We start from the raw sequence: 23,826 nt of genomic DNA on the forward strand, positions 1-23,826 counted from the left end.
ACTTATTTGTCTCGAATGCCAATCGACTGCCAAAACATCATGCCAATTGCAGAATTTGTTTTATCTTAACAATTGTGTATGAACTAGAAATAAACAGAAATAAAAATAATTATGTAAACTGTGAATGAAATTCCCATTTTAAATAACAGAAGTAGTTGTAAGGGCCATTTCGTGTCTTTTCATGTTGGTCACCAAGTTGACCACTAAGGAAAAAAACCTATTTCCATGGATAGTTTAAAGGTATTTCAATTAATCTAGTGTTAAGTATATGCAACAATACTTATTTAGCTAAGAAAAAAATAACGTTACAAATATCTTTGTAAATTGTTACATGGTTTTAAGTTGAGCAAACACCTCATGTTTTACAGTGTGGGGAGTGAGACCCGGTGCGGTGATGTGTACAGTAAGGCCAGAGTTGAGTGCTCCCAGCGTTTGCCAGCCTTACAAATGTACAACAAAACATGTAGCTATACAGGTAATGTTTTACGTGAGAAGCGGATAACGTAGCATGAATTCCATGTCGGGCTTGTGAGATTCATCTGCCTCGCCGAGTTGGAGGGGACGGATCGATGTCATGTCATTATGAATCTGAGTATGTATCAGCACTATCTTCGCCCTTGTCGGCAGCACCTCCTCGCCCAATGACAGAGGGGGGCCGCTCCACCACGCGAGCCTCGTCCTCGCCGTGCCGAGGGAGCCGAACATGTGCGCGCGACCATTGGCCAGTCGTAATAAGATGGCGTTCTTTCTTCAGAAATGAGAGCATGCAGGTGGCGATTGACTATAGCAGTGAAAAAGATGGCGACTTTCAACCACTATGTCAAAAATAGTGAGACTGTGTTGAAGAAGCATTAAAACATCCACTTGCGCAAGTGCGACCAGATAAAATTTTTACTCAAACAGTGAATAAAAAAGGGTCTCATACGCAGCGTTTAGGTCGCTGTCTCGAGCCTTGAGGTGCCACGTTGTGTTCTTCCTATTCCAATCTCATTGTCGCACGGTCGCAATTCACTGTTCACCAATCAACAGATAGCAATGTGTTGAACATAACCCTACTGAGCATGGTCACCATGCATGGTCACCATGCTCAGTAGGGTTATGTTCAACACATTGCTATCTGTTGATTGGTGAACCCAATGGAAGGTTGCCCAAATGTTGAACAGTACAACAGTGTGGTGTACTGAACTGAATTGAACTTAAGTGCTGCTTACATGAGACCATGGGCCATTCATTGACATGACATCAAGGGGTTTGAGCATGAAAACATACATTTGAAACAAGTCTCAGAGGAGAGTTTTTTTTTTGAAAGACACTGGTATTGTTAACATGTAAATGCTGAAAGCCATTGTTAATGAAAATGGAGGATATCTGTGCTCATTCTTGGAAAGGAAGCCAAAATAATGATTGATGTACTTTACTGCTGTTGCAGTGTTTGTATTTATAACGCCTCTTCAGAAAAGTGTAAGTTTAAAGCCCCGCTACTGCTCCTATCTCCTAATGGAGATACATTACTTGGGTCAAATAAGGGTATTCTATAGCCAGTTTCAGAGAAGCTGGTTGGTGTGCTTGCGCATGGTGTTTCTTTTCAGCGTGACATCGCTCACTAATGGCATTATATAATTTGCAGTCCTTTTTACAGGTTTGTGTGAATGTAATGTACAAAAAAAGCAAAAGTGCAAAGAAAAAACATTATTTCTGGAAGGTCTCTACTCACACTTTCAGCAAACACAATGACAATGAAGATTCTAACAGGTCCTCTGACACTGCTTGAGAGGTAACATCACCACAAGTATTGGTGGAGGGAAATTAACACACAGGAACTATATTCGCACATGTGGAGGGTGACACTTGTAAATTAATCCAAAGTTTAGCCTGGTGCCTTTTCCTTTAATCTCACCCTGTATATGATCAAAGGTGCAAACACTCCCAGGGCACTACGGTATATAAGCAGAAGAGGCATTAAATCAGCGCGTTACATCAAACAGAATATTAAGGACATACATCTTAATTGGTAGATGCTCGGGAAAAACTATGCTAACAACACTGACCAATTCTTGGATTACCTTTCCTTTAGCATGTCACCTCTGGAAAACAACATCTGCACAAGTTAGACTGTTTGAAGACCCGCACAAAAATTATTCCGAGTAAGGAGGATGTTGTTTACAGTGAAACAGCAGAAAGAAAGTTAGTTCGCTGCACAAACAGCAAACATGACCTCAGGCGTGCTAAAATCTGCAGACGATGCACAAAAAAATAGTTGTTGATTCTTGGGCCTTCTTTAGTTTACCTTAGAGACTCTCTGAGCCACCTCGCGGCCGACAGAGAGTCCTTGGACGAAAGTGCGAGCAGCGATGAACGCCCGGGTGACCTGAGCCTTAAGCTTCCTCGGCACGTCACCGAAGGGCTTGAGCTGATCTGTGTACTTGCTGACGCACTCCAGGTAGTCCTCGGTGATGACATACTGGGAGTTGAGCAGCGTGAACATACGCTCCAGCAGCCGCGACCAGAAGTCGTTAAGCATTTCCTCCAGGTTTACGTTTCCCCCCGTGTAGTATCGCTTAAGCTCGGCGAAGAGGTTCTCGAAAACCTCCGCGTTCTGCATGTAAGGCTTGCCGTACGTCCGCACGAACATCTCGTTCAAGGACCTCTCGGTGTTCTCCAGCAGCTCCAAGAAGAATTCTGCAAAATAAATCCTCTCATGAGTGACTTTGTTGGTCTAAATTTCATCCACACGCAGAAACACACAAACAACGGAGACAAAATGAAATCCAGTACAAACACTGTATTGTTTGACATTGCTACCATAAATTTAGTTGAACCAAATATAATGCTGTCAGAGATAGCAAAACTTTCAGGCATATTGGTAGCCAGCCCAAGCACGGTAAGTTTATTTGTTAGCGAGTTTGCTGTAAGTCGCCACTAGCTGTTAACTACCTGGAGGAAATGTATTCCGCCCGAGGAAACTACCGTGGAGAGTGACAGTCCACAGTCGACTCACAATGACAGTCAGGAAAACATAAAGCAAAGGCCTAATATGAAGAGCAACACAGGACATATTTTTGAATGTCTAGTCTGAATGGGAGCAATTTGATTTTGCACAGTTAGTTCCCTGTTTCAATTGAACACTTCCAAAATCTTGACCAAGAATGGCCGTGAACGTGTCATGGATACATGTAAACAAGTCAGTTTGAGTGACAGCAACCGTATCGGCCAAACCTGAAAATGACAGAGAAGAACTGTTGTCACAAGGTATCAATAGTTCAGCCTTTAAAGAGGAAATAATGGTACACAAACCCATGTCATGTCACTCGATAAGGTTACAAAAAGACACACACAATAGTGTCATGCAGGGTTGTTTAGACTGAACAAAATTGGAATGAGTTTTCTCCAGGTACTTCAGCTTCCTCCCACATTGTAAAACATGCATGCTAGGTTCATTGAAGATTTTAAATTGTCCATAAGGTGTGAATATGAGCGTTTGTCCATTTGTGCCCTGCGATTGACTGGCGAACAGTACAGGTTGTTCCACCCCTCATGCTTAAAATCAGCCGGGATATGCTCCAGTTCACCCACCACCCAACTGAGATGGAAGATCATTTCAGTTTAAATTAACCTTAAAGCTTTATTGATTATTGTCTTTGATGTTGCGCAAACAAGGGCTGCACGTGAAGCTTATTTCTAGGAAGCTATAAGGTTTATGTTTGCAGTCTGCATTGCCAGCTCACATCTATCAAAATTAATTTTAGGTTTATTGTACAGTGTCAAATCAAGACATCTCTGCAGTATCTCACATCTATCTTTGCAACAATTGTTTTAACACTTGGGCAGTGAAACTACAAGCCTGACTATATCTCTTGTGTGCATAATGCAAAAAAAACCAAAAAAATAAAAAACATAATAAAGTGCCTACACCTTCCTGGTTCTTGTTGAGAAGGATGAACATGTCAACTTGAACCCTGTCTCGGACAGTTAATCCAGGAAAAGCTGAAGCCAAGTAGTGCACTCCATTTTGACTTAGTTACTACAAGACATGATTAATCAACACTCAATTCATCACAATCAACTAATGTTTTCTTATGCTCCTCCCTACATTATATGGTTCTAACATGAAGGAAAAAAACAGATTGGACCAGAAAAAAAAAAGAAAATAAACATAGTCTACAAGGGTTCGAGTTTCGTGTTGAGTGTGGTATACACATACCGATAATTGGGCTGGATTTTAGCATTTCCCCCAATCCCGCAAATCCAAGTTAGCAAATACTGATTATGTGTTGTCTTCAAAATATCCCTCTGCTCGGAAAAAAGTCAGGTTGGACAATTGTAAATGTTCAACCCGTTTAGTAATCATGGAATATTATGGAAGAGGTTAGGGTTTAGCTTGTGCTGTTGGCTGACAAAAATAGAGGAGCAATGGTTGGGTTGAGCATTTATTGCATCTCACTAGTCTTTCAAAATGACGAGGAGAGTTTGCAACCATATTGTTGAGACCAGATAAACGAATCCAGAGCTTCTTCTTCTCCTTCAACCACGGGTCTTTCTTCTTCTTTGCATTTTGCGTCAGTCTGGATGCCCAGTGACGTGCTGCCTCTCAAATGTCAGTCTTGGTATGACGACAGACATCTGGTTTGGGGCAGGAGACTCAAGATTGTTGGCGTTGTTACGTTCGTGTCTTGAACCAGTACACACATATAAATTTTTTTCTTCATCATGTGCGAGTTCAAAATCGGTTTTAAAATCTCACTTGTTATCTAAGTTGAGTTTGATTGAAATATTTTAAAATGTGTGTACCCCGGCTATTCCAGTTCCCCTCGGTTTTGATATCTTTGCCTAAAGGCTTTCTATGTGGATATTATCAGCTATACCGCCAGCTATAGGCATGCTCATTATAAAGTCTCCTTCAAGAGGAGAACATAATAACTCTGTGTAGGTGGGACTCCAACACCAGGTGTTAATTCAATGCTAAGGAGCATCTATATGAACTAATAGATAGCATGTTTGGCGTGTTTTGGCTCAGCATCAAGATCGACGCTCAGCTCGCTCGCACCTTTGCTGCTTAGCATAGAAATGCAAGAAGTCACAAATGCACAAGCTTAATAAATAATGCAGCATTTAGATTTACGCTTTCCTTTCATATCTCCTAGCAGTGAATTCCCAACATCCGCTCTACTGCTCATGTTCAATCCTGACAATCATACTCAATTTCAAACATTCTAATTCGCCGAATGGCACGACTGTAGCAGTCGATACTTGTGGAGGCTCAAAGGCGAAAACCTGAAACTTCCAAATGGAATCTGCTTTGTTGCTAATGAAATTATGGAGAATGGCAGCAAAACCCAAGAGGTAACTGAACGGCTGGACAAAGCCCATTTCTTTCCTTCCCTCCTTGTGACATTCACTATACATTGGCAGCAGCAAATCAAAATATGTATAATGCTTATTTATTCATGCATATCCAGGAATCATGTCTAGAGGAGAGTGAGAGGAAGCATACATTCCTGGATGAAAGAGGCAGACATCATTCCGGGTCTGTGACTTTTGCCAAGCTGCTGTAATTGAATAGTATTTGTTTTTTGTGTGTGTTGAAATAATCATTTTTTAAAAAACATATTGACAGCTGCATTGGTAATCAATGGCATTACTTAGTCAGACTTAGTCCCAACCAGGTGCCGTGGCTCCAGTGTATGCAAAAAAAATAATTAAAAATTGGATGGTCCAGGTGCCTGTTTGAATGTCTTGAAAGCCTTACAGAAGAAATCATAAAACCACATTTCTGCAAAAAACGTCTGAGTAACATCTTTATTATGAATCATGGCAACATTCTTTCCTGTCACACCTGCTAAAAAACACAAAAGTAGCTTTTATTGGCCATCTCATCGGGCAAATGTTCCGCTTGAGCGTGAGGTATCGTTTTAAAACTACTTCTTGTTGCCAAGGAAACCTCAAGAGCTGGAAAGTCAACCTAGAATTAAAACTTAATAGGCACAACTTTAATAAGAAATGAAAGTTTTATACGCTCCCATCCACTGGGCGTGCCATTGAAATCACCTTAGACATCAAAAAGACAGGTGGCCATTTTTCCTCCCGAGACTTACCAACTCTGCATGTGAGGTGATAAGACATCCCTTCCCTCACAATCTCATGTCGGGAGCTAGTGGGGATTATTATATCTCATTAAAAGGAGTTGACTCCATTGAGGAGGCTAGAAGGAGTAGGGGTGAGGTAAGGAGGTAAAAGTGTGTCTGCGCTGGGTAATGAGCCCCCCGCCTCCTTTAGTATCAGGTCGGTGGTCAAGGCAGTCGCTGAGGGGGCTCCATCTCACAGCACGGCACACAAGACAAGGAAACAAAGCTTAGTAACTGCAAAGTTTGGCTCTGGGATGCTCTTGTCAATCTGCTGAGCAAGGAGCCGTGTTTTGTTTAATCCGATGAGAGGAAGGCTACTCCGCCCGCTTGAATATTAACAAGGGCTTCTCATCTCCTCATGAGGGGCTGGATAGAGTAATGCGCTACAAACAGTAAGCCTTTTATCAAATTAACAACAACAAAAAAACAATGAAAAGGTGTCTTTGAGTCACTGTGAACTTCATCCCCACTGTTATGTAAAAGTGGTGCTAATTTACACAATAACTGCCCCCATACTGAATTTCTCCGCCAATGACACGATCAGCTAGGATGGGTGAAGACCCAGAGCCGCTTTCAAGACTACACTGTCTGAAACAATATCATGCAGAAAAAGCCACACCCTGCATGGGGCGACACCCTCGCTATCTTGTCAAAACCAAAAGGTAACAGAGCCTTATTCAGTTTTGTTGTATGCAGAGATTAGTGTCAGCTAGTAGAGTTAGCTTTTGATAGCACATGCAGCGGAACTTCGACTCACAAAACTCATCTACTGTATACCTTCTGTGTTTGTGAACCAAAATGTTTGTTAACTGAAGCAATTTTTCCCATTAAAATGAATGGAAATAGAAAGAATGAGTTTTCAGCCTCAGAACCAAGTTGGCAAAGCACCGTAAATCTTTGCCACATATTTTCATATAAATCACGTCAATATGAACCGCTATGTTGTCGCCCATACATACAGTACTGTTCTTTGCACAGTTTTATCAAGTAATGGCAACAAAGCGCCTCTAATTGTTAGCAAATTTTGGTACCTTTTGGGTAAAACTCAATCCTGGTTTTCAATGACAGTATGCATGTGTCCTACCAACTTGACCGTTGCGTCCAATATGTTAATGAAAGTGAGCTACCAAAATAAATCTTATAAACATTCACCATCAGATGAGATGCCTTACCATCAAACTTCTGATGTCTGGACACAAACATGCTCCTCAAAGTATGACTCATCTCATCAACCAGGTCACCAAACTCCTGTTTGCTGCGCTGGCCGAAGGCGTCCTCCATTTCTTGGGTACAACATGTGTTTCCCTGTGGACACACTCGCAGATGTTCACCTGTGGAAAGACCAAGTCATGGTTAGAGCAACTATGGGGGCCACTGAACACCATGAGACTCATAAAATGAGTTGTACTTGGTGAAGGTTAGCATACTACTATCATACAAATTGCTGCGTTGTGTTACGACATGGGACAAGTTACAATGCACAGGAGTAGTTTGTGTATTTCCTGTGTGCATACATTTACTACCATTTACATTTACTACCATAATTAATAGAATGAATTGAAAGAAATACCGTAAATCCTTAAATAGGTGTAGGTTAAATGTCAAGGGCTTGTTAAAAATAATTAAATAAAAGATCTGGGTCTAAATAGAAAGGATTCTAGTCGGAATAAATGGTTTGCCTATTAAGGAACTCTGACATAGTCTATCAGAAATGCTTACGTAGCTACTCCTATCGCCTGGTAAATGAGAAAACGGGACTTTAACTCATTAATTTGGAGTAATTCATTAGGGACAATTTATCAAACTTTTCGGTTTCTGCACTCCAGGCGACACAGAACATTTCTCGGTGCCATAATTCCACTGCTGCACAAAAATGATTCGAGTGACGGTAGCAAACCACATGCACCACAACGTTAGCCCCGTCGTTAGACTAACGACATGATGGAAGACGGTGAGGGACCAGACAAAGCACGGCTCAAAGACCCCTTATGATGACGACAAACGATGGGCTCGGTTTTCCCTTGCCCGGACGGGGGTCACCGGGGCCCCCCTCTGGAGCCAGGCCTGGAGGTGGGGCTCGAAGGCGAGCGCCTGGTGCCCGGGCAAAAACTCGGGTATGGGAGGAGTTTGGTGAGGCCATGGTGAAAGAATTCCGGACGGCTTCGAGGAAATTCTGGTCCACCATCCGGCGTCTCAGAAGGTGGAAGAAGTATACCATCAACACTGTGTATAGTAGGGATGTGGCGCTGCTGACCTTGACTCGGGACTTTGTGAGTCGGTGGGGAGAATACTTCAAAGACCCATGAGGAAGCAGAGTCTGGGTTCTTTGAGGCGGGCTCTCCTATCTCTGTGGTTGAGGTCATCGAGGTGGTTAAAAAGCTCCTCCGTAGCAAGGCACCGGGGGTGGATGAGATGCACCCGGAGTTCCTAAAAGCTCTGGATGTTGTGGAGCTGTCCTGGTTGACACGCCTCTGCAACATCGCGTGGTCATCGGGGACAGTGCCTCTGGATTGGCAGACTGGGGTGGTGGTCCCCCTTTTAAGGAGGGGGACTGGAGGGTGTGTTCCAACTACAGGGGGATCACACTCCTCAGCCTCCCTGGTAAGGTCTATTCATGGTTGCTGGAGAGGAGGGTCCGTCGGGAAGTCGAATCTCAGATTCAGGAGGAGCAGTGTGGTTTTCGTCATGGCCGTGGAACAGCGGACAGGATCTACACCCTCGGCAGAGTCCTCTCGGGTGCGTGGGAGTTCGCCCAACCAGTCTACATGTGTTTTGTGGATTTGGAGAAGGCGTTCGACCGTGTCCCTCGGGGAGTCCTGTGGTGGGTGCTTCGGGAGTATGGGGTACCGAACCCCCTGATACAGGCTGTTCGGTCCCTGTACGACCGGAGTAAGAGTTCGGTCCGCTTATCCGGCAGTAAGTCGGACTCGTTCCCGGTGAGGGTTGGACTCCGCCAAGGCTGCCCTTTGTCACTGATTCTGTTCATAACGTTTATGGACAGAATTTGAAGGCACAGCTAAGGCGCAGAGGGGGTCCGGTTTGGTGTTGCATCTCTGCTTTTTGCAAATGATGTGGTTCTGTTGGCTTCATCAAGCTGTGATCTCCAACTCTCACTGGAGCAGTTCGCAGCCGAGTGTGAAGCGGCTGGGATGAGAATCAGCACCTCCAAATCTGAAACCATGGTCCTCAGTCAGAAAAGGGTGGCGTGCCCTCTCCAGGTCGGGGATGAGATCATGCCCCAAGTGGAGGAGTTCAATTATCTTGGGGTCTTGTTCACGAGTGAGGGAAGAATGGAACGGGAGCTCGACAGGCGGATCAGTGCGGCGTCTGCAGTGATGCGGACTTTGTATCGGTCCCTTGTGGTAAAGAAGAAGCTAAGCCGAAAGGCGAAGCTCTCAATTTACCGGTCGATCTACGTTCCTACCCCCACCTATGGTCACGAGCTGTGGGTCCGAAAGAGCAAGATCCCGGATACAAGAGGCCGAAATGAGTTTCCTCCGCAGGGTGTCCGGGCTCTCCCTTAGAGATAGGGTGAGAAGCTCGGTCATCCGGGAGGATCTCACAGTAGAGCCGCTGCTCCTCCGCATCGAGAGGAGCCAGATGAGGTGGCTGGGGCATCTGATTCGGATGCCTCCCGGACGCCTCCCCGGTGAGGTCTTCTGGGCACGTCCCACTGGGAGGAGATGAAGTGGCTGGGGAGAAGGGAGTCACTAAAAAAAACCATTGGAACTTCATTATTGTTATCCCATGGCTGTCGTCCTTTTTCCCATGGCTGTCGTCCTTTTCCCCACGGGTGTCGTCCTTTCTGTTTTAGAATGTACTGTAGCTAAATTGAAAGATACAAAGATTTACATTGACGTTCTTGGCATGTGTTACAAAAGAGCCTGGAAAGACTCCTCTCTTGCATATTATTTTCAGGAATAATCTATAATACAGCATGATGGCACAGCACAATATGTGACAGCATAACCAAAGCTGAAATATATTCAAAGGAAAAATACTGAATGGAGGCACACATAAAAGTAAATTACAGAGAAGACAAAAAGTTCTGTAAATGACACTTAACCGCTGGCACTGAGGTAGCACAGTGAGTATTGTGACAGTACGTGTAGTATTACACTTCGCCATCATTATGGGGCTGATAATGAATTGTATTTTTGATGCCACCAGTTAAAGTTAAGTTAAAGATAAATCAGTGGGAGAGGAAACATTACTTCTCTTTAGACGATTCGGCTGCACATTACATAATTAATGACATTGGGGAAAAGTTAATGATGCACATCATTCTCTTCCCCATAGCAGTGATTTAGAAAGAGCTACAGAAATCTTGGGAAGTTCAGTCCATCCGCAAACTTTACTCAATGCATACAGAATCTATTTCTGTTTCATTAACAACTTTCCTCCATGCACATTTTAGCCCTTATTTCAGCTGCACTAGTAATCCAGCTTTTCCACCAATAAAATGACCTGTTATCTCATCTAGCCAGTTTATATCCTACCGTTCAGGGTCATGGGGACTCTTGTGCCGAACCCAAGGACAACAAGCAACCGTGTGAACCATTACACCACCATTGACTGGACCACAGAAATGCAGCTGGAAAAACTGAATGTTAATAATTGTAGATTCATTAAGATATTTGGTTAACCTCAACACATACACCAGTTATTATTTTGTCCACAACAATTTCCTCAACATCTGAGCTTACTAAACCATTCTGAGAATGGTGGTTAGCATGTTGGCCTCACAGTGAAGAGGTTCTGGGTACAAAACTTCCCTCAGGCCATCTTTGGGTGGAGTTTGTGTGATCCCCACGGGTATTCCAGCTTCCACATTCCAAAAACATGCATGTTAGGTTAAGTGAATACGCTAAATTGTCTGTAGGTTTGAATGGGAGTGTGAATGGATATTTGTCTGTATGTACCCGACGAGGGTTTTCTCCGAGCACTCCGGTTTCCTCCCACATCCCAAAAACATGCGTAGTAGGTTAGTTGAAGACTCTAAATTGCCCGTAGGTGTGAATGTGAGTGCAAATGGTTGTTTGTTTCTATGTCCCCTGCGATTGGCCGGCGACCGGTTCAGGGTGTACCCCGCCTCCCGCCCGAAGATATCTGGGATAGTTTCCGGCAGCCCGCCACCCTAGTGAGGATAAGCGGTAAAGAAAATGGATGGATGTACCTGACCATTGACTGATGACCACTCCAGGGTGCCTCTTGCACTTAAATCAGCAAGGATAGACTCCAGCTCACCCGCAACCCAAATGAGGACAAGTGATTGATACAGAAAAAGGATGCATGAAGCAAACCATCCAGAGTTGCATTAAGGTGGTCAGGAGCCCCTAGGTTACACTGTCCAGTGGGTTACCATCAAAACCATCAATACCCCTGAAAATTACATTTTTAGCCTGTCAATTCTTTACTTGTACAGGGACAACCAAAAAACAGTACTTCCTTTTTAAACACACCCATTATTTTTCTTTAAACCTGGAATGAAAATGTATCTAGAGGCCGATACATGTGATCAGATAATACTGCCTTTTTATTTAGACACGGTGAAACAGCATGTAGCCCATTATCCAAGGTTATTTTGAACACCCTGTTCCAAGTAACGCTACACAATTGCTTGTTTGTGATCACAAGGCAGCACAATGTTTAGTACAAACAGGACAGCAGTTGCCGTGTTAGTCTGAAGACTTCATATACTCCGTTGCTCTGGACAACCTTGGTGCCTTGTTCAACAGTACTGAGTATCTTGACTCGCCAACAGTAGAAATATCAGTCCTTACAAACTGACTGCTATTTTTCACCTGAGCAAGACTGTAGACTTACTACTACCGGGGAGTAACTTGATGTATTTATTTTTTTAAATAGCACATGGAAATTCCAAATATTGCCCAATGATATCACTATTCGCATTATTAATTATATCATTATAAATAATGTGATTATTTTGAACTTTGACAGGTGAATTCAGATGTTGCTTCAATGCTGACATCTGTTTTCATGATTAAAAAACCGTGAGTTCTGGCAACTTAGTGTTGCGCATACTTCGCAGATTGCTTTTACCCATGCTCCTTTGGTATGCCCACAAGCCTCTCAACATGAAGGAAAAGACAACTCTAACAGGTCTGATTGGTTCGGAGGAACTGCATTCTCTTGCTGTGGTCGACCTCCTGGTTTTATATTGCTGAAGTGACACGTGACTATGACTGTCAGCAGGACTATTGCTCAAAGCACTTACTTTCCAAGTGCTCATCAGAAGAGATTCCAAAAGGCCAATTTTCTCAGCATCGAGTCAGTTTCGGCCTTTTACTTTCTAAATACAATTTGCTGCACATCTTAACGAGTGCTACAGCCTTGTGTTACTATGTCAATACATACTGCTGCATCAATCACAATCCCCTCAGCCTTTTCAGTACAACAATTTCATGTTAGTGGCAGACTTTAGACAGAGCAAGTGCTTGCTCTTGGATCAGAGCAGATCAAGAAAAAACATACACAGTCTGGAAACTATAGCTGTATTGTTCATGTTGTCAATTTTGAGTTGTAGTTCCAGGTTTCACACACTTTCAACGTGTATAGTGAATGTATTATTTGTATGGCTGCTTGTGTAAACAAGTTTAAACCATGCATTGGCATTAGCTTCAACATGTTGACGCTTACATTTAGTCATTTGGCTCTTCATCCATTTACATTTGTATTCCACCAGGGGGCACATTAGATTCAGATTCACCTGTTGCAAATTTTCAAGATTTATTTGTGAGCACATAACACAGGTCTGATTTAATTGGATCTTTTTGTGCAATTTTTGCACGTTTGTAAAAATAATTGACAGCAAAAATGCAATATAGTTTCATTGATTAACTATGTGAATTAAGTAATAGCATTTTTCAAGGGATGGGAGGATCTCTGAGTTTTCTGAACTCCTGTTTCCATGCCAGTGTTGCAAAAATAATGATTCCTGATCTGTCATATTATTTGGAAATATTTTAATGTTTTAAGCATAATACCAGTGCAGAATATGCATGTGAGCTGCAGGGTGTATTTTTTTTTTACACTTGGGGTTGCCATCCTCACGTTCTACACGGTAGCATCTGTGATTTCGAATGTCTATGGCTTTAAAAGGCTGGGCTGACCTGTTGAGTTGATGTGGGAGTCAACGAATGAGAGTGTAGAATTGGCTGTTGCAGGCCCAGGATAGCAGCGGGCTGTTATGTGATTAAGTGTTAGCCAGTCTGTGTGTTGAGGGGCTGTGTAGTTTGTTCAATAAAGTGGTTGAAAGTGCACCGGCGGCTGTCTATCCTTGACCACCTGTTTAAAATCTGCTTGCAATTTGTTCAAACTAGCGGTGGTAAGCTAATTAAATTAGCTAATGGTGTTTACTTTACCAAAGACGTGCAGTTGTCCAAGACAATTCTCCTTTGGGGCAGAAAACATTGCACTTTATCTTTTTTTTTTTATGTGTGAAATGATCCCTAACTTTGGACATTCTCTGTCTTTTAAGCACTCTTTCCTCCTAGCTCGTGCCTATTGCTACATGAGTCTACAGTAAACGGTTTTGTGGAAAAATTATCATCGCAATATAGCGTAAAATCTGTGATAGAAAATTAGAAATGTACGATGTAATGGTCTGTAATATAAATTAGATATGTACGATTAAAAAAACTACATTAAAGTGAGACAGCGAGAAGTGAAGAACTGTATTATTTTCAGACGGGATTTTTATTCCAACAGTTCCTGTATATCTCATTAGATTGTGTAGGTGAACCTAATGTTTATTTTTTGCTCCATTATATATGTATTTGCAAATGACCTCTTCCTCCAATTCCATGTCCTCTGAATAAGAAGCAAATAAACATACGTCTATTTTAGTCAAGAAGAATAAAGAACATTGATTCACCACCCCCACCACCAGTGTGGAGCAAATACTGAGCGCAACCTTTTCATCAGTTATGTATGGTCGAGGGAGGAAAAAAGGAAAGCAGCATCTTGACATAACATCCCTTCATTGTGCTCTGGTAGTCTCGAAAATCACTAAGCCCGTCATATATCAATGTACTGCATATGTGGAAATGGGCTTTCAAGGGACACCAACACAGAGGAGTACTGTGCGCTTCCTTTTCTAGGTTAAAGAGCTCTGTGGCCTTACTGGATCATCTGTCTGCCCGACAACTTATCACATAGCCAAGATGGAGGAGTGAAGACATTATTTTCCAGTTTTTTTTTTTAAGTTTGAAAAGAGATGGGGGGGAAATATATTGGAAATAGGTTATTGCCTCTAAAGTAGAAGTCATAGTTCTAAAGCGTTATTTGGAGTGAAATATATCCATCCCTATCCAGGTAAGAAAATGTCATAAAAAATCTAATAAAGTACTAGCTGAGCGCATCCTGTATCAAAAAAAATACAGCTGAAATACATGACTATTGATAGAGTGTACTACATTGTCAATGAGTGAAAATTAAAATGATAGACAACCTATCAGCTCATTAACCACAGGAGCAAAGAAAGATAGACATTAACATATTCCATTTGAACTCTGGTTAATTCAGCATAAGGATCCCATCTATTTTTAAACACGACGGCACAAACGGCAGCTTTTTTTTTCACCACAGTCACATGTGCTGAATGTGGTAGTTTGCTGCCCCAATGCAAGTGCGCTGTAAATTCCATCTGCGCCTTCATCACAATCTTCCATGGGGTAAACACCTGAAGTTACCAAGCAACCAACAAACAAAACCTCCGTGCTTTGTGGCATAAAAATGACAAGCAACAATACAAAATGCACTCTAATGGGCTGCTGCTGTCATTTGCTGCATCTTGGAGCACCATCTAGGGAGTTTTATAGGTTTAGCAACAGCAACATTTGTGCTTACAAAGGCCAAAGTAAATGGCTCTAAAAAGAATCATATGTTTGGAAGCAGATGTCCTTCTATCACACACACACCATACGACATCACTGTATGATTCCAGATTATGGTGGAGAATCCACAGACTTCATGAAATCATCTACACTAGTACATGAACTAATGGTAACATAGTGGGTATTAAGTGACATAATTACACTGATGATGTCTGACTAAGATGACGAATCCATTTTCCCTCATCGCCTATGCTAAATGAAAAGCATGATAGCAAGAGGTCATGGATCAATCATTGTGTGTTAGTTCATTCATTTTGTTCACGTTTGTTTTCTTAGTTCATTTGTAAGTTAGTTTCGCTAGCTAGTGTCATTCGTTTGTTACGTTTGTTCAACTCTTTGTTAGTTTTGCTACTTAGAGTCGTTTGTTTGTTTTGTTAATTAGTTTTGTTCCTCTGCAAGAAACTAGCGACCAGTCCAGGGTGTACCCCGCCTCTTGCCCGGAGTCAGCTCGGATAGGCTACAGCGCAACCGCGACCCTAAAGAGGACAAGAGCTATGGAAAACAGATGGAATTTGGTATGCAAGTCGGTATTAGAAGTAATTCTAATTATAAATATCTAGTGCCATTTGTTTGTTTATTCTCTAGTTTTCATTATCAGTTCATAGGTTGAGTTTTGCTCGTTCACTAGTTTTGCGAGTCACTTATTTTTGTTCGTTTGTTAGTTTCATTAGTTACATTTGTTCATTAGCGTTGCTAGTTTGAGTAGCTCATTTGTTAGTTTCACTATCAATGCCCTTGGTTAGATCGTTTTGTTCATGAATTGTTTTTGTTAAATGTAGTTTTTAGTTTCTTGTATTCATCATGTTAGTTTTGTTAACTTTCATTTGGTCGTCTACTCGTTTTGGTTGTTGCTAGCTTGTTTTGTCATTTGTTAATCTCGCCTGTTGGTTTAATACATTTGTTATGTTAGCACTGTTACTTATTGTTATTAGTATTGCAAGTAAATTTAATTTTTTTAGTTTGTGTTCATTAGGCTTGCTCATTCATTTGATAGAAACTAACCCTAACCCTCTTGCTAATTATTTTCCATATGTTTACAATGTGACCTTATGCTTGTTATTTTATTTGTTTTGCTCCTTGGATTTCTTTGTAGTTATTTTTTTTGGTCATTTGTCTTGTTGGTTTCCTTTGTTCGTTGCACTATTTAATTCCATTAGTCATTCATTCGCTTTTGCTTTTTTGACAGTTGTTTAGCTTTTTGCTAGCTGTTTAGTGTTTTGTTTCTTTAATTAGTACAGTTCTTTGTCAGTGCATACTTTCTCAACCCATTGAGAAGACTTCAGGCTTGTGCATTGTGCGTCATTTCTTTGAAAAAAAAAAAACAAAGTAAACATTTATTTTCAAATGCTAATGGAGGTTTTGGCCGCTATTATGTAAAGTTTGATTTCCATCAGAAGCTGTCGACGATCCTGTGCAAGGCACTCAGGGGGAATTATTTCACATGAATAGCTGTGCTTATTAGTCAGACAGAAGCATCAGCTTGAAGCATGAAGGTGCATCCCTGCTTAACCTTCCTGTATTGAGCCAATCGCCGTGCCTCCGCATAACAAGAGCATGCACAGTTTTCTAATGAACTTTGACTCATTTTAATTACAGCAAAACAGTTTAAGTATGGAATCAGAGACGCTTTTAGTGTGTTTACAAGCTGCCATCACGAGTTGCAATTACTTTGTGTCACTTGCATGTCAGTGATCTAATGCGCTGTCAACCCTATTTACTGCCTTATTCTAAATAAAGTCTATAATATAACAACAGAATCACTGATGGTGTAGTGGTACATTCGCCTGACTTTGGGGCGGGCAGCGTGGATTCAGTTCCCACTCAGTGACGGTGTGAATGTGAGTGCGAATGGTTGTCCCTGTCGATAAGTGCCCTGCGACTGGATGGCGACCAGTTCAGGATGTTGTCCGCCTTTCGCCCGAAGTCAGCTGGGATAGGCTCCAGTGCCCCGCGACCGTGAACAGGATAAGCAGTATTGAGAACGCATGGATGGATATTATAAGCAGCTCTTGGTATTGATGCAGCGGAGCTCTGTTGTTGTCAATTAAAAGTGAGCATGAACACTAAGGACCTGATTTACTAAGATCCCTAAACAAAATTGCATGTTCATCCGAACAGAGAGCACATGCTGTTGGTGGCCATGTTGTGCGTGATGAACTTAGATTGCAAACTTTTACTAAGATCTCAAATAGCGCGCAATAAATTGGATGTTTACTCACTCTAAGGCCTGGTACACACATACTGTAAGGATTTTTTTCAATCATCAAATATTTCTTTCAATCTGTTGCAGACCTCGTACATAAAGATAATGAATCAGGCATTTAATAGTTTTGTACTGTGTGGGGTGCTCCGATATTCTTAAGACAGCACACCACATGATTCTGTTCCACCACCGATCTAGAATCAAGTCCTCCAAGACTGTGTTTCGGGTACGACGTGTTTGTTTTTATTTACGCCGCTTCCTTGTTCCTCAGTCAGGTCACTTCTTGAGTCATGACTCGGGAGTCGTCGGCTTTCCTTACACACGTGAAGATTTCTGGTCGTAAAAATTGAACACATTTAATATGTAAGACTGTCAACCCTGACCCATTTCTAAACCTATTATTGGGACAAATTCAGTTTAACACACCTCAGACCCTTGGATAATCTTATAAAACATAAAATAACATGGCATTTGTCATCCTTGGTCAAGGAAGGGGCAAAACAATGACAAAAAGAGGGTTGGACACCTTAGGTAGCTATGATGGCTTTCGCCCTGGAAATTTTGGGAGAGCACCGCAAGGATTAAATTAAGTTTGAAGTGATGGAATTGGAAGTGTTAGTGGAAGAGAAATAAACATATTACTGAATTATAGAAAGGAAATCCATCACTCCAATAACTTTGGTGAAGCCAGCAACTGCCTAAAAGTCATGATTCCTCCCGAGTGACAATCCTGCATAACATTGCGTTTCAAACTTGGGACAGCACACACAGAAAAGGAGAGACCAGCACCAGACTGTTCTCACAGTGCCATGAAATGACCCAGATTCAAGGAAATGCAGAGTTGAAAGACGTTTTGTCACTGACTCGCTCCTAGTCAGTCTTAATAGCATTCGGTAGCTCCAAAATTGCTTTGCTGAACAGACGATTGATCAATAATTTTTGTTTCTGGCATTTCAAAAACGTTTAAATGAAGAGAAAAGATCTGTTCTCCCTATTGCCTGTCATTTTGCCCCAGTGTTAGCTCAGCAGGGCCGTTTGCACCTGCCTTTCAGGTGCGGTATTTAAAGACGCCAAATCAGCCGTCCCAATTCGTCTCAGGCTTGATAAATTCCATTGTGTGTGTTAAATTCATTTATTTATTTTTTTGCACATTCTGTATTCCTCCAAGAACATGCAAAAGGAACTGTGTGGCAATTTAGAGAATTTGTTAGATCAAATCACGGATCCGCCCACTTAGCAGATCAGCTCTGTTTGCATGAGTACTCAAGTTTCAATAATCCGTTTGATAATCCAAAATATATTAGTATCACATGATCTGTCAACGTGATCGGCAGCTCTCATGTTGCTTTCCCTTCCATTTATAGTTGTTGCTCTTGCGGACAAACAGTATACAAGTCTGCTTTTTACAGACTGTCTAAATTAAGACACCGCAGCCGTGTTCTTATTTCCACTTATCTCTAATTGCGCCATAAGTAGCACCATTATGTTTAGTCCTTTTTGTGAGGCATTCGAAGCTGCCGACTTTGAAAAATAGTCAGCGGTATACCTGGCCAAAGAGATGTGCAGCATATGTGCTCTGCCATCTGCTGCTTCCAACCACTCAAACACTATTTCATGGCCTCATGTGTTCGCCATTGAAGTCACAGGCCTTCGTGTTGTTCTTTTACTTAAAAGACTCTTACTGTACTTTGTTATTCCCTACTTATCCTACCTACACGTGAGTTTGGCTAGTTACTTACTTATTGGGACGAACCTACTTAAAAGTAATGAGGCGTTGGATAAAGGTTTGTTTATTACACTAGTTAGTTTACTCCATTAGTTTCGCTAGTTTATTTCATTTGTTTCATTCGTATTTTAGTTGGATTTGTTGAGTTTTGTTAGTTTCATTGGTTTGTTCAATAATTCAATAGGTTTGGAAAAAATGGGAAAAAAATTAATCAAAATAAAAAAAAAAAAAGATCTGCAAATAGGTGAATCTGCGACCCGTGAGTATGCGGGTGTGTGTTTGTGTATATATATATATATATATATATATATATATATATATATATATATATATATATATATATATATATATATATATATTGTCCGCAGCGGGACTCAAAACTGTGACCCTCTGGATCTAAAACCCAAGTCCTTGCAGATGAGCGACTGTCTCCTCACAGTACCCTTTATGAATAATTTATGCTTTAAATTGCATCTGTAAAAGCTCTTACAACACATATTGTATCATCATTATCATCATCGTCATTCCCCATTATCACGTTACATACCGTTTGAACTATACTGATATATATACTTTCTGTTTAGCATTTAATCAATGTGTCACATTTATAATTAAATCATTACAATATGTTGGATGAATCAGTAATGTTAAGATTATTTTGTACGTGATAAGTTTCTACACTATAAGGTGCCTCCTAAAATTTCCATAGAAATCCTGTTTTTAAACAGAAAATATATCATAACATAACATTAACACATAACAGATAACATTCTGAAATAAACTGGATGAGATAGAATTATAATGCCCATGAACATCAGTATGCATGCATAAACCCATGCATTCCCACACACTCTTCCCTTTCCACTTTTAATAATGTCTCCAGAGGCATTGGGTACAGAATAGCCAAGTTCCCTCCTCAAGTTCAAACTTGCACCATATCAATTCCAATGACAATATATCACATTTTGGGTCATGTCACAAGTCATAATGAAAGACATGATATGCTTGAAATGACTGGCGGCTGCTGCAGGTACAGACAGAGGGGCGTACGGTTGTCCTTGCGCGTAAAAAAAGGACAGATTCAAGACAGAAATGAATTCCAAGCGACATAAAACAGTCAACGATGAAAGCAGTGTGATACGTTTGTAGGATGGGAATCTTCTTTTTATCCTTGGGAGAGGCGGCATGACGGGGAAAGCAATAGAGAGAAAAAGGGTTTCAACCACCAAGTAAATGTGTCATTTTTTTATTTATTTTTTTATGTCAAGGTATCCCTCAGCAACACGCAACATGCAGGTGATTAAAAAAACATTGCAGAATCAATGAGTGGCTGTTTCATGATAAAAACATTTCAAAATACTAAAAGAATTATAATAATAATACTGTCTGGAGAAGAAAGTACATACGTACACAGTGGGCTGTCACTATCACATCTTTTTAGAATCGATTATCCAATAGATATTTCGTTGAGTGCTTGAGCAATTGCTGCCGCCCTCGCATAAAAAAAAATAAAATCAATTGTTTTTATCAGACATTTTCTTTTCATTTATGATGACTGGACTTCTATCCTCAAACTGCATATGTTGGTACTTAGCGTATGGAATCAAGTCCGTACAGAATTTAAGACAACAAAACTAGCCTTTGCTAAAGAGTTAGCATTCACGATTAGCATTAGCGCGCTAGCGATAACCATTTTAGGCAAAAAAAATAATAATTACCATTCAGCTCACTCATAGGTCATTTTATATGTACATTACACATCTAATAGGGTCTGAAAAGTCACTTAGAGATGCTCCTCTGTCGCTTTTAGGAATGTTTTTCCCTGGCCCAACAATGTGTCCGCCTGCAACAAATGTCCTAACGATAAACATGGATAAGGGCCAAATGGTCCCAGGCGGGGCATATTGCTTCCAGGCGGCACAAATATGCTTTTATTAACGTGTTTTATTCCCTCAAGGCAAAAATATTTGCGTCGACCAGTTTTTGTGGTCGACTTAGCCGGGTTAACCGATTTTTTCCCCCATAGCCCTAGTACACTAAGGAATGTTGCAGTGCTCAGAAGTTTCATTGTTTTGTTTCAATTAGCGATTGATTTCGGGATGGTGTTGTGTTGATGTTGGCAGCAACAGTATATGATGCCAAGCCAGCCGCCACAACGATTGTTCGTTCTTAATATTAACATGGATATTAATTAATTTTTAACTTGTATGTCAAGAAGATGACTTAAAACATTACCTGTATAACGGCGGCAACAGTTGGACGAAGCGCAACACATTATGTCAGTTACTTTCTCTGTCAAAACTTGGTTTCCATATATAAAGAAAATCGGTGGTCAGGCAGCAGAATAAACCCCGCCTCTATAGCTGCCATTTCAGGCAAACTGATCAACAGTTATTAAAGAATTTATCGCCAGCAAGTAGTTAAAATTAAGCAATGTGCCAATGCTGCAGGCCGGTTGGTGGCTTCACTCCTTATTCCCACTGGACAGAATGCATACATATTTTATGATTGGCGATCAGGAGATCTTCCGAGGCCCACAAAAAAAGTCATTTTTGTTTTTTCATACAATATCACAGCCGCGCTAATATTGTCACAGTATCACCTGACAGGAGTCACATTTATGAAGGGAAATAAACTCTTAGGGGGTTAAAATAGGGAAAAAGACATCAACAAATTAACCAGAGGTCCTCGTATAAATCTAAGTCAAGAAGATAAATAGACAAATAAAACATATAGCCTGCTTGACCTGGAGGCAAATAGCTGTGAATATTCATGTGCAATATACTGCTGCGAGGCCTACCAATATCAATGCAGTTAAGATTAATGTGTGTATGCATCTTCAGCACATTTAGGAGCCATGATCAGCATATGTAGTAATGTGTCTGCTTTTTTATGTTGATTATGACAGAGTATGGAATCAAAGAGGAGGAGGAGGCCGTTATGGATTTTCACTCCACACGCTGCTTAGACATGCATGCCAACATGCTCTGCATCCACTTAGCGGAGGCGACGGCACCGCGTGGCAACAGCCGGTGGCACTTTACTGATTATTACCTTTCACTCAGGATTTAACGGCTTCCTCATTAGCGCTGAAACCTCACCACAGCGCCAGGACTTTTCCTTTGTCAGCACCCCAATCGGAGGCCGCATTCTCCTCGCCTCAAAACAAACCTATGGAGTGCGAGGGCCAAACATCGCCGTTAACAAGACAGCGGCTAAAGACTGACGGGAGCAACGATGCGTTTAGAGGGAGGGCTTTGTCTCGTTTTAATTTGACGCATAGGTGAGGCCTCAGGGAAAGTAGACACATCTGACATACACTAAAAGAAAAGTTAGGGACATTGGGCTTTTTGGTTTAATTTCAGAATGAACCTAAAATGCAATATTACCTTTACAGGTGAACGCAATTTCACCATCTCTCTTCCCTTTTAAATGCATGTGTCCAACTGCTGAACTTGCTGTTTTCTAACCAGGAGCTGAACTACAGGTGTTTGACCCATGAGTCGACCAATACATTTCCTGGTTCATTCAGAATTGGTATCCAAACAGAGCTCCTTTCATGGAGATGGCAATTAAAGATTGTCACGTTGCTTAACAACTATTACCGTCAATACACACGTCCGCAATCTGGTTTCAAATGGGATTGAATTCAAATCACATATAATCAACACTGTTCACGCTTTACTTTGCTACCACAGTTCTCACCAACCACCCATCGCTCTCAGCACATATTTGTGGTGACTTGAATATACTGTATGTATACACTGTTGATATGTTGCTTATGTATTACTTGGACTGTAAAATCAGTGAAGGACAGTTAATGTTATTATTTTTCTTAATGTGGCCAAATGCTTCGATTAGGCTGGAGACCAGTTCAGGGTGTACCCCGCCTCCCAAACCGGTCCTCAGAACTGTGAGGCTCTAACCAGTCGTCCACCGTGCCGCAGTAAGTATTTGGATGAAATATATTTCCAGGTCATAACATAACAATCAAATAGAATTCTAAATCCAGTGGAAACTGATTGTGCCTTCTTGTGCAACATTATTCAAGACACCCTGTGCCAGAAGCAGCAAAACTGTCTCGGACCATAAATGATTTTTATATGCTTCATTTTTTGTTTTCTTCATATTTTTTATCTCAGAGTAGAGCCACTGCTCCTTCACATCAAGAGGAGCCAGACGAGGTGGCTGGGGCATCTGATTCGGATGGGCGTCCGTGCTAAAGCTACTGCCCCCACGATCCGACCTCGGATAAGCGGTAGAAAATGGATGGATGGATATTTTTTATCCAAGTAATGCAGCCCTATGGGGGGCACAAGCCAGTGCAAACTGTAGGCTGGTCCCAAGCCCGGATAAATACAGAGGGTTGCGTCAGGAAGGGCATTCAGGTTAAAACTTTGCCAAACAAATATGAGTGTTCATCCAAAGAATTCCATACCGGATCGGTCGTGGCCCGGGTTAACAACGCCCGGTGGAAATTCAGTTACTGTGGGTCGAAGTCGAAGAAGAAGAAGTGGAAAGCGAGTTCTTTGGCAGAAAGAGAAGAGGAAAGCACAGAGCCTAGAACTGAATGTGGGAACTTTGAATGTTGGGACTATGACAGAAAAATCTCAGGAGTTGGTTGACATGATGATTAGGAGAAAGGTTGATATATTGTGTCAAAGTATTTTAGTAAGTTTCGGTCCCAGGGAGGAACCAAACTCATCATTTTCAGAGGAAAACCCTGGTATAATTTTGAACATTACCCCGTATCAAAACAATTTGGTCTAAAGAGATTACTTTTTATTACAATTGATTTTTATGACAGAAATAGTGCAACTGCGATGATCTGAATGATTCATGTGGCGCAGGCAGCTT

The 23,826-nt window shown here is 41.4% G+C and overlaps 1 protein-coding gene across 1 annotated transcript in view; it reads right to left on the reverse strand.

Moving 5' to 3' along the window:
- Positions 1-23,826, reverse strand: part of gpc6b (glypican 6b) — a 94,166-nt gene that overhangs the window by 60,528 nt on the left and 9,812 nt on the right. Inside the window, 2 exon segments of the mRNA XM_061692545.1 lie at positions 2,288-2,679; positions 7,295-7,453. Coding sequence (XP_061548529.1) covers positions 2,288-2,679; positions 7,295-7,453 — 551 coding nt within the window.

Source organism: Phycodurus eques, chromosome 12, assembly GCF_024500275.1.
Source record: "Phycodurus eques isolate BA_2022a chromosome 12, UOR_Pequ_1.1, whole genome shotgun sequence".
Classification (NCBI taxonomy): domain Eukaryota; kingdom Metazoa; phylum Chordata; class Actinopteri; order Syngnathiformes; family Syngnathidae; genus Phycodurus; species Phycodurus eques.